General features: G+C 39.5%; 1 protein-coding gene across 1 annotated transcript; it reads left to right on the top strand.

The window, feature by feature from the left end:
• The first annotated feature begins 8,184 nt into the window (after positions 1-8,184).
• On the top strand, positions 8,185-11,532 carry LOC101853248 (thyrotropin-releasing hormone receptor-like). Its single transcript, XM_005103873.1, has 3 exons — positions 8,185-8,374; positions 10,133-10,280; positions 10,800-11,532. Exons 1-3 carry the CDS (start codon positions 8,185-8,187, stop codon positions 11,530-11,532), a joined length of 1,071 nt encoding a protein of 356 aa, XP_005103930.1.
• The last annotated feature ends 518 nt before the right edge of the window (positions 11,533-12,050 follow it).

Here is a 12,050-nt window from a genome sequence, read left to right as displayed (position 1 = left end):
GTGAATTATTCGTGGGGTCAGCAAAATCGGCAGCGTATAAGTGAAAGGTGGCCTGTTTTGACTGTCAGTCAGTAAGATAGTGCTTTTCATGCAGCTTCTTTTTTCTCTGTGTGTATGTGTGTGTGTGCTCTTGTGTGTGTGTGTGTGTGTGTGTGCGTGTGTGTGTGTGTGTGTGCTCTTATGTGTGTGCGTGTGTGTGTGTGTATGTTATGTGTATGTTTTTTTGTCAAGTTTTATAATGCACAAACATGGCATATTTTTCTTTGGCTGGTTCATGAATAATTTATCAGTGCAATTATTTATCAGTTACAATTCGCTATTTGTTCTTTTGTAACGTTTCAGGTTTTCTTCTTATACTTTTCAACCTTTTTTTTGTTAGCTTCTTCAAACAATTCCTTTTCCCTTTTTTTTCGAGTTGTGTATAATCTTATTTATCGATGACTACACCTTACCCGTTCGTTTCCCCCCCCATATTTCTTACATTCCGCCTTGTTTCTCTTGTTTCATCTTTGTCATTCCTATTTTAAGAAATACATTGTAATTCTAAAATGTGTTTTGCCTCGTGAAATTGCTCAAAACATGTGCGGTAATGGTAAGATTTATGTGAACTGCCACATCTCAGATACAGTCTTGGAGGTTTTTGGAGCAAAGTCTTGTTCCAGAAGTGTCGAAGACTATACCTAATGTGTTAGTTGACCCAGATCTTACATTAACAGTTTTCTTACGGGGAACAAACTTTCCGAGATTCAACAGTTTTTTTCAGGGGCCGGGGGGGGGGGCAGGCTCTCGACCTTCATATCACGCTGTCCTGCCTCCGTAAAAACATGTTAGGCAGCGTGGTGGAATCAGGCTCTCGTCAATTTTTGGGCAAGTAGAGTTATTGGTATCTTCTTAAAGCGTGTTCACTTGTCTTTATTTGGATGAAAAAAATGTCCATTTATCTTGAATGCAAGTGGAGATATTTGCGAATGAAGGAGGTGCGGGTTCCCTGTTTTCAGAGGAAAAATTAGTGAGAAAATGGCCGCCAAAGATTGATTATTTGCTTAGCTTAAAAGTCCGTTGTAACTGAAAATTTGTATTTTTATGCCTTTAATCAATGTTTTTCAGAACAATCCACACAGAAATGGGTTCTTTAAAGAGCATGAAAGGTGTTGGGCCATAAAAAAATTTTTTTATAAAAATTCACAAACCTGCGGAAATATGTAGGCCTTTTCACTTTGATTATTTTGACAAGAGCCTGATTCCACCACGCTGCCTCCGTAAAAACATATATTGTGTGGCCACAGAGGGTTTGAGCAATGACGGACTCCTGTTTGTCGTACAGACGACATTGACTATCTCGATGCCTTCTCTGTTAATACAGTTATGTACATGTATTTCTCAAGTAAGTAAGCTGGTCCAGCGTTAAAGGCCACTGGCCCGCGAGGAGCGGAATTGCTTGTTGCCATCGTAGATAGTTTCCCATATCGTCATCCTTGGGATTTTATTTGAGGGGGGCGGGGTGTCTGAATGATGTTCATTCAATTAAAGTTATCAGATGCCGCGAGCGACAACAGAAGACTTGAGCTCCATTCCCATGTAGAGATCCTCCCTCTGTCGATTGTCAGCCATGCTGTCGACGTAGCCACCCTCCTAAATCATCTAGTGGGTGTTTGGCGAGTGCTCTGGTGTTATCTGCTCTTTCTTTCCTATCAAAAATTGATCGTCCTTATCTCTCCTCCTTCCTTTCTTTTCATGTTACTCTCTCGTAGTAACACCTTTATCTTCGACACTTATATAATTTGTTATAACCTGTTTGTATTGAAGGTATTTTTACAAACTATGACTAGAATTAAACTAATCTAAATCATCTAAATTGTGTCATTCGGAGCGTAAAACACTCACATTTACAATACGGACGTATTGAAGCTGATGTATATATATTGCTGGTGTGCCACCCGTGACTGTCTTACATGTATACTGTTGTCTACGAAATGTGGGGAGATGACACTTCCCTGCTTCTACACTTGATTTGTTCCTTTTCTTTGGGATTTATACTTTTGATTTAAAAATTAAGTTTACATGAATTAAAGCTGACTTTCAAAGAACGGGGATTTTGTTTGTTCATTTTTGCTGTTGTTTTCTTTTGTTGCTGTAATTGCTGCTGCTGCTGCTGCTGCTGCTGTTGTTGTTGTTGTTGTTGTTGTTTTGTTTTGCTTTGTTGTTACTGTTTCTGTCTATATCAAATGCACATTTTCAATGTGAACTCAACGAAATAATTAGTGCAAGTGCGAATATTTCTTTTCTTTTAAAATATGAACAGCCAAATCTTATACTTCATGAAATGAAAGATGTGCACTGGGTGACCAAAAACCAAAAGTTCGTCCAAAATAAAGCCGATAAACCTGTTGAGAACAAAGTTACGAAAACCAAAATTTGTAGACATGTGAAACATCCATCCGTATTTATTATGTATTAATTATAATATCAATAAAATATGACATCCACCGACAAAGTTACAAGACATCTTCCAGATACCTCATGTTTCGAGTAAAGCACATTCTGACACGCTAGGTGAATTTCACTATGCAGACACTGCTCGGGGGAAATCTCTCTTCTGCCCTCCATCCTTGTTATTATCATTAGTAGTAGTATTTATTATTATTATTGTCATTATTATCGTTGTCGTTATTATTATTATCATTATTATATTAGATCTATTATTACTATTATTATTTTCGTCATCATCATCATCATCATCATCATCATCATCATCATCATCATCATCATCATCATTATTATTATTATTATTACAAGATACAGACCCGTTCTACGAACGGTGATAATACTAATAGTGATAAGAAATCCCAAGATAAAATTGATGTACCGAATATATTGCCGCACGACCTCTGTCAGCAGTCGCTGGACCCAACGCGACTCATTGCCACATACAATTAAATATTGTCCGTGTGAAAAAAATGGCCCTGAAAAGAAACCCCTATCCTTTTCAAAGTCTGTCCCTGGGCTTTGTTGGCCGTCATTGTAAAAGCAGGTGTAACTGACCAGCAGTGGAAAGAAGCTTTCCTTATAGGTGGTACAGCTTGCCCTGGATTTGAAGGTTGGATTGAAGCTCAGTTCAGCTTGTTCACTGCACCCACTTGAAACAAGGGCGAGAGCATTATTGTATGGCCTACAGTGTGGTAAGAAAGAGCTGCCGCTCTGACCTGAAGGGGTGCGGGAGGTACAGGTATACTAACTTTGCCATTTTAACAGCAGAATGTGTTTCTCTCTTCTCTCCATCTTATGGCATTGCAATGATCACAGACGACACTGAATTCACCACAGCCATATGTCCGTAATCTCTGATCAACTTCAGTTTCACTAAAGGACTGTGCGTTGCACGCTAAGGCCAACGTTGGCCCATTCTTTTTTGGCCTAGCACGCTCAACGTCTTCCTCCAGATTCTGATTATTAGAAGATAACTTCAGATTGATTCTCGCCTTTCTCCGTTTCCTCTCGCTTTCACCTTTGTTTCCTGAGGTTAAACCGACTCTACATTAAGGGGGCATCTTACTTTATTTTAAATATTAACAAACATACTATGGGCATCTTTACTCCGAACAGATCTCGATCTAGATTGATATCTTATTGCTAACCACTCCAATTCAGACTTGAATTCTGAGCTCCAAATGCATCTAGGAAATAGAGATCGAGATCTAGAGCCTTGCTCTATAAAAAGCTACCCATAAAATACGCCCCGAATTTGGAAAACCTCAACACAACGACATCACTACACCAGATAGATATCTAGAAAAAGTTAGTGCAATGAAGTTCGACCTGAAGTACCCACTGACTCTGCGAAGCACACATCCAAACAGAATTAGATATCGAGATTCTAGATCTGGAAACAGTAGAAGTAGAAGCAGCTCTGTAAACACGAAGTATAACTCAGTGACACCCATACGGCAAAGCACAAACCGAAGTTCTGTTCCTGCTAACAACCCCAAATCAGTCTTGAATTCTGTGCTCCAAATACAAATAGATAGAGATCTAGATCTAGAGTCTTGCTCTGTAAAAAAAAAACTGCGCCCCAAAAACGCGTCAAATTTGGGCAAAGTAAATTATACAACGAAGTAAACATTTTGTTGGTTTAAATGAACTCAACGTGTTGGAGACATGACTACACAAAATGTATCTAGAAAAAGTCAATACAATTAAGTTTGACCTGAAGTATCCATCGAAACTGCGAAGCACACATCCAAACAGAGTTGGATATTGCGATTCTAGATCTGGAAATAGTAGAAGCATCTGCTGTCTCCTCATACTCACGACGAAGCACAAACTGAAACGGAAGTCAGCATCATCATCCGGTGACTTGTCGACTGGCGTGGGCGATCATGGGCCTCCACTTCCATCTGTCTTGCGTTGTAGCAATGGTGTCTGTTGTTCTTGCTGCTTCCAGCCATGTTGTCAACTTGTCCAGTATCTTTTCCCTCTATCTGCCTCTCTTTCCATCATCCTTCCCCGTTGTCACCCCAATGCTTCTTTCCGCATTGTGTGTCCAATGAAACTTACCTGTCGCCTTCGTAAATTCATCTTAGGCTGTCGTCTGCAATTTGCTTCAACCAAGACTTCTTCATTTGTTTTTTTATATCTGTCCATGGGATACACAGCATACGTCTTATGAACCACAACTCTGTTGCCTCAATTGTTCTTCCCAGCTGTTTATTGATTGTCCATGCTTCACACCCGTATAATAGAATTGGCTCGATGTAACTTTTCAGTACTCTTTTTCTTGTTTCCAGTGACAGATTGATGTTTGTGAGTATCTGTTTCATTTTGTGGAAGGTTGCTTTTGCTTGGCAAAAGCGGCTTTTAATTTCGGTGTGACATCTACCATCTGATGATATAATGGTCACCAAAGATTTAAAATGTTGTATTTGCTGAAACGAAAGTAGTCCCCAGTAAAATATGAAATGGCTAATGGCAGAGTGAAAACATCCGATCGCTTCGATTTATAGGAAAAACCATCAACCTGAAAAATCAAAAGGTAGTTTTCCAACTTTGAAAATATGTCCACGTAACTCATTGTGACAATTCTTTTCTGAATTGTATTTTTATAGATTTTATGGGCACATGTGTAAAAAACGTATACTGGCCTTACAAATGGGCTTACCTCCATTATTATCATTATTATTATTATTATTACTACTATTATTGTTATTCTCTCAGTGCAGAGAGCTAGTTTCTTAACGGGATAGAGTGCAATATAAACATGCTATTAACTGTCATTAAAAGTTTGTTTTGAACGTCACGGCTATTCAGTTTTTATTCGTTAACTTTGTTCGGAGTGGTTTGCGGGTGTTCCGATGTTGTTTTTGTTTTGTGTTTTTTTGCTACTACTTTCCTATCAAACATCTATCGCCCGTATATCTCCTCGTATTTTTTATGTTTGTTACTCTCTTGTCACAACTATAATGTATGGCATTTACATGACCTAATCGTGTTGCAAGTGCCGTAAAACTCTTATTAAAAGTAAAACAAACTTTGTTAACTCTCCTTTTCAATCTCCTCATGTTAGACTATTCTCAGGGGCTCTCGTGGCCTAGAGGTTAAGGTGTTAGCCTCTCATTCAAAGGCCCCGGGTTCGAATACGTGTAGAGACCGAAAAATTTTCATATCTAAAATTGTCTCCTTTCACCTCCTTTCCTGCTCTCTAGCAATATTCTGTCGTCTGCTTTCGTCTCCTCTTTCTGTCCCCACCCGCTCACCTCCTTTGCCCCCTCCTGTGGGCTCCTGACTCTTTCCGCAGCCTCTCTACTGCTACTCCTTGACTCCTTCTTACAACTGTCTTTCTGCCACACCCTTGATCTTCTGGTAGGAAAGATCTACACCTAGCCTTCTCGGACAAGGGCGAAAAATCTAGGAGGGCCCGTGTGCAAGTTGCGCACGTTAAAGATCCCTTGGTGGTCTAAAATCGATAAGAGTAGGCTTTGGCCGCCACCCGGGCAAAATTCCAAATTTCCTACTCACTAAAAGTATTAGGTGTGTCCCGCTCGCTCATATGACCTTATGCAGTTGCGAGCGCCGTAAAACACTTTCCAAAAAAAAAAAAAGAAAAGACTGTTCTCACGTCGGTTTTTCTCCCCAACCTCTCTGATCCTATGAGTTCCCGGAGAGACTGACAGAGCGAAACAAAAATATTATGGCCTGGGACAAACCCTGCTCAGCTTCCTCGTGAGAGGGCAAATGTTGCTATTAATTATGACGTTTATAGGCCAAACATTTTCCTTTACTTGCTCGTTTACCCAACCTTGGGTGACCCGGTACAAAATGTACTAAGTCTTGTGTGTCTCCTTTTTTAAAATCTTAATACGTGCACTCAGCGACAGCTCGCAGACGATCGAATTTTTAAACCAACAGAGCGAGTTATCTAATTATCTCAGACGAACTATTCTCTTTAAAATCAAAATCAAATAAAACAAAACGTAAAATAAAAATCCAAAATCTCTCAGTGTTCAGTGTCAGATAATTTTGATATACAAATAAAGAATAAACCTTTACATGGAATGCGTTACAAATTTGCAATTACAAAATCTTAAAAGATGATTCATTGCACCAAAAGAACAATTATATTATAATTGCTGTCTTGTTGACTAAAACCACAAAGCCGATACATTTGTGCAATCATCGCACCGAGAGAGCGCAGGTTCTCGAGTAATTTTCTCCCCTCACTTTCCGGAACTTCCCCGTGTTCTAGAATTGACCAAGCAAACACAAAGGGGGAAGTTTGCTTTAGAGAGACTGACATTCTGCTCCTGGCAAACGTTTTCTTTTGATTAACTCCGTCTAAAGCAAATGGGTAGGGTACACTTTTTATCGGATCATTCGCTAATTGTCTTTCAAAATTACAAATATTTTCTTTCTATATAACAGTCCTTACTCTCTAATGTATGTGCTTACGTTCGTAAGAATAGCAGAAAACGTGCACTATTACTTTATGTTGTTTAGTTGTGTACTGTCGGTCAGAAGTATTATCCAAAAGTGAACAGTATCAGCGTATTCGGAGTTTTCTGGAAATATAATAAGCACGTAGATACAATTATAAATTTCTAGCTCTGGAAAAAATTCCAAGATAGTTACCACCATCAGTAATACTAATTTATCTATAGAGGCACCAGCCATCTATGTCCAGGCGCTGTTTTAGTAGAGATAGTTACGAGTGGCGGAACGTCGGGGTAGTAAAGAAGTAAGACCTGCAGGACATGTACTGTACAGTGTCACTCTGAGATTTGAGAAATAATACAAGCACATCGACACAACAACAGCCGGTCTTTGGCCAGAAGTGTACAGTATCAACTAACTCTGGGTTTTCTGAAAAAAATATAAGCATGTAAACACAGTAATACACTTCTAGCGCTGGAGAAAATACGAGATTGTTACGGGCAGCTGGAAGCAGAGTGGTAAAGAAGTAAGACCTAGACGTCAATCTGTCGAGCACAGTGAGAGCTTTCTTTGTGTTTTGATCAAATAGAAACGCACCTACGTAACTAGAGTCGGAGCAGTCTTTGGCAAGAAGTGTACAGTGTCAAATCATTCTGAGCTTTGAGAAAATAGACGCTCATCGAAACGACTGTCGACATCTAGTCAGTGTTGGAAAGAGCAAGCTAGTTAAAAACATTGTAGTTATAGAGGCAATAGCAAAAAAGTTAGATCTATCAGTAGTACCCTCCAACCACCCACAAAACACTCCGACTTTTGATAAAATAGAAGTACGCAGACACAACAACAGTTGTATTTTGTTGGGGGCCCCAAAAAAATTTTTTTAAAATTAAAACATAAATAAATAAATATATAAATTAATTAATAAAATAAAATAAAATAAAATAACATAACATAACATAAATTAGATTAAATTAAAATAATAAATAAATAAATAAATAAATAAATAAATAAATAAATAAATAAAATAAAAACAAACACATGATAGTTACGAGTAGAATAGAGTAGAGGTACGGTAGTAATTAATATATAAAACCTACTAGTGGCTCTCTCCTACCACGTTCAACTCACAGAGAGCCAGTTTGGACAGGGTCACTGTGGGGAAAAAACCCAGCAATGTGCACTTTGAATGTCTGCATCACACCATCTACTGGTCGAAAGAACCTCGTGACTTTCTCTCTGGGTGAGAGCGAAACCGGGCTAATGCCGACGTCACCAATGACCACACAGTTTGTCCCGATCGCCAGTGACGAGGAGACGGACATGTTCAAGCTGGTCAACTTCGTCATTCTGTGTGGTCTGCTCAGTCCCTTCGGCGTCATCACCAACGTCATCAACATCGTAGTCTTTGTGAAGCTAGGGTTCCACGACAGCATGAATATTAGTCTCATGGGTGAGATAACAGACCGTAAATACCGCATTTACTTATAATCATTGGGTGAGGGTGAGACGAACTAAAAAAATACAAATAGGATGTGCACAACCCAAGTACTTAAGAGTTGGGCCATAGTAAGCCAGTTCACACATTAGTTCAAACCTACACTTCTAGGAACGATCTCCCTCGCCCCTCTCCTATGTCTGTCTGTCTCTCTGTCTGTCTGTCTGTCTCTCTGTCTGTCTGTCTGTCTGTCTGTCTGTCTGTATGTCTGTCTGTCAGACTGATTGTCTGTCTGTATGTCTGTCTGTCTGTCTGTCAGTCTCTCTCTCTTCTTCCACGCTCTTTTTCTCTTTCTCTTTTATCCCTCTGTCTCTCTTTCTCTTTCTTTCTCATTTGTCCATCTCTCTCTTTCTTTATCTTTCTCTTTTCTTTCCCTCCCTATTTTCTCTCCAAAAACACACACACACACACACACACACACACACACACACACACACACACACACACACACACACACACACACTCACTCACATACATATACACACAGAGAAAAAAGAGCGTGAGAGAGAGAGAGAGAGGGGGGGGGGGGGAGAGAGAGAGAGAGAGAGAGAGAGAGAGAGAGAGAGAGAGAGAGAGAGAGAGAGAGAGAGAGTTAGACCAGCAACTGCATGGTACCTTTTGGACTCGTAGTGTTCTCAAATTTCTTTCCTCAGATTTGAAATGTCGTATTTTTCCCGTTGCCTCTCCCGTTCCTTAATTGCATTCTTTTGAAAGTTTGCGATTCTAAAGTCTTGCTGTGTACTTGTTATCCCCTGCTCATCACTGGGAAGTGGGAAAAAAACTTTAAACGTGGGCGGTTGGCAGGTGTTCAGGTGTGGTTTTCTCCTTTTTTCCTATCTAAAATCTATCTATCGTCCTTATCTCCTCTTCATGTGTCTTTACGGTCCTGTACAGCCAAGGAAAATTTCCCTCTGGGATAATAAAGTACTATCTTATCTTATCTTATCTTATCTTATCTTATCTTATCTTATCTTATCTTATCTTTTTCTTTTTTATGTTTATTACTCTCTTGTAACACCTCTTATCATCTGGCGCTTATATGATCTTATACAGTTGCGAGTGCCGTAAAACATCTACTAGAAAAAAACAACTTCAAGCAGCATAAATATTTCGGCTTGATATCGTTCTGCAGCTGTATTAAAACTTCTGGTATGGTGAAACTCTTGTAATTTTACTCGTAGGATAAATCATGACCCACCAGCGTACCTCACGTAATAAATTCTTTTTCTTTGTCTGTTTCTTTAATCAGTGTACTCCTTTGAAGCATTATTGAAAACACTCATAGCGTGTAAATACCCCCCCCCCCCCCCCCCCCCACCTTTTTTCATTTTGAGATAGTCTAATGAGCAAAGAATTCTTTTAAAACCTGTTTTAATCAGTTTTGTTCCGTTGACTTAGTAGAATTGAATTTTTTTCTTCGTTTATTGACCAACTTATATTCCATGCCGCTAATCCCTGTAATTGTTCCTTTCCACGATTTTCAGGATACGTTAAAACCTGAAAGTTTGTTTATCAAAGTTATCTGGAGGTGTGGAAATATTATCATTTATTTATCAAAGTTATCTGGAGGTGTGGAAATATTATCATTTATTTATCAAAGTTATCTGGAGGTGTGGAAATATTATCATTTGTTTATCAAAGTTATCTGGAGGTGTACAAATCGATTATAGAAATGTGTAACACATTCTGAGATTCTCGTTGTTCTTGTCTCAGGCCTGGCCGTGTCTGACCTGGTGTCCCTGGTGTCCATGCTGTTCATCAGTCTCTGCTACAATCCGCTCTTCGCCAACACCGGCCTGCCCTTCGACCCCCTGGACGTTCTGTACATGGTGGGGGGCGGGGTCCATGTTTGTTTTGCCAGGTGGGTCTTTGGTATCGGAAATTATGCCACATGTAGGTCTATGCCTATGTATGCACATATCATTATGTATATATTACTCAAATACACACACATACACACAAACACATACACATACAAATAAACACAGACACACATATTATAAATTATATATATAACGTTCACTAGTTCCAGACAATCGCCTGCAAAAACGACAATTTCTCACCCCCACCCCTTTGCTAGTTTTTCTTTTATAAATGTTGTATACATGTATTATTATGAGCGAGTCCAAGAGGATCCCCTGTTTAATTACTACTTTTCCTCTCCACAATGGGCAGTCGTCTTGGACAATTTCGCCCATATTTTTACAAAATATTTTACAGTCGGTGAAATAATGCCTTGGGAGAGAGAGTTACGAGTAGAATATCTCTGTGTGGTCGTTTTGGACTGGTTCGATTGTATAGGATTATTTCTGCTACATTTTTACAGTCAGTGGAAGAGGGACTTAAGGAGAGGGGATGTATGTGTAAATATCTCTGTCAGGCTGGTCGATGTATTGCATTCTGATCGACCTTTCCGCAGAATCACAAGTCTGATTACCGCTTTCATCACGTTCGAGAGATGCCTGTGTATCGCCATGCCCCTCAAGGTCAAGTTGATCATCACCCCGAAAAGAACCAAGCTCATCAACCTCTCCATCTTTGCTGTCATGTTTATCGTCTTCTCACCCTTCTACTTCGTCAACAAACTTGTCTGGTCTTTCGACGCGGACCGGAATACTACAATACTCATACACGCGTATACAGACGACAGAGTAATTGTGGAAACGGTTACGTTTTTGATCCACGGTGTCATTTTCTCCGTATTTTGTTTTGTGCTCGTCATTTGTTGTACCGTAATTCTCGTGGTTAAACTCAACAGTAAAACTAAATGGCGGGAAGCCACAGCTGCCAAGGGCGTTAATCCACCGGGAGGATTAGGGGTCAAGGATAAAAGGGTCGTGAAAATGGTGACCTTCATCTCGTTTATCTTTATCGTCTGCTTTTTCCCCGCAACGGCAATACTTATGGCTTTGGCTCTGGTGCCAGACCTGGCTTTCGGCGCGAAATATGAAAATATGTGGTTTGTCGTATGGTCTGTTTCCTGTCTAACAGAAACTGTCAATTCCAGCGTGAACATATTTGTCTACCTGCGAATGAGTTCGAAATTCAGATATGTGTTTATGAAAACTTTCCTGAACAAGGAAGAAAAAAAAGTCAGTCGCAGTTCTCAGTGAGTCAATATAAGATCAGTCGCTATGAGTATCAAAGACCTTGCAGGAAATAAAATTATATATTCAGTAAGTTTCCTTGGGAATGTGTTCTTATTTCAGTTATGAGGCAGGTGGTGGGTGGGAGGTGCCGGAAAAGAGGGTGGGTGTTTGCAAGCGCGTGTGTCGTTAGGTTCAACAAGTAGACAAAGAAGGACACACTCTACTTACACGTTTGCGGGCTAAGCAGGGAATGACTCACCAGTCCTTTAATCTTGTGCTGAACTCAGTGGTTACACGTACACATATCAACATACGCACTTCTTTAGCAAGATGCATTAGTGTATTTTTTAAATGTAACATTTACAACATCTTCTTAGTGGTCAATTAGTTCAAAACCCTTTATAAGAAACATTCTTTATTAGCAAGTTAAATTATAAGAAATTCTACTACTAATACTATCTGAGCTTTGCAGACACAAAATAGAAAGCGTTCTAGCTCATGAATCCCACTCCTAAGAAATTGATATTGATTTAAATCAAACT

Source organism: Aplysia californica, unplaced genomic scaffold (assembly GCF_000002075.1).
Source record: "Aplysia californica isolate F4 #8 unplaced genomic scaffold, AplCal3.0 scaffold00393, whole genome shotgun sequence".
NCBI lineage: Eukaryota > Metazoa > Mollusca > Gastropoda > Aplysiida > Aplysiidae > Aplysia > Aplysia californica.
This window is presented reverse-complemented; position numbering and strand designations above follow the sequence as displayed.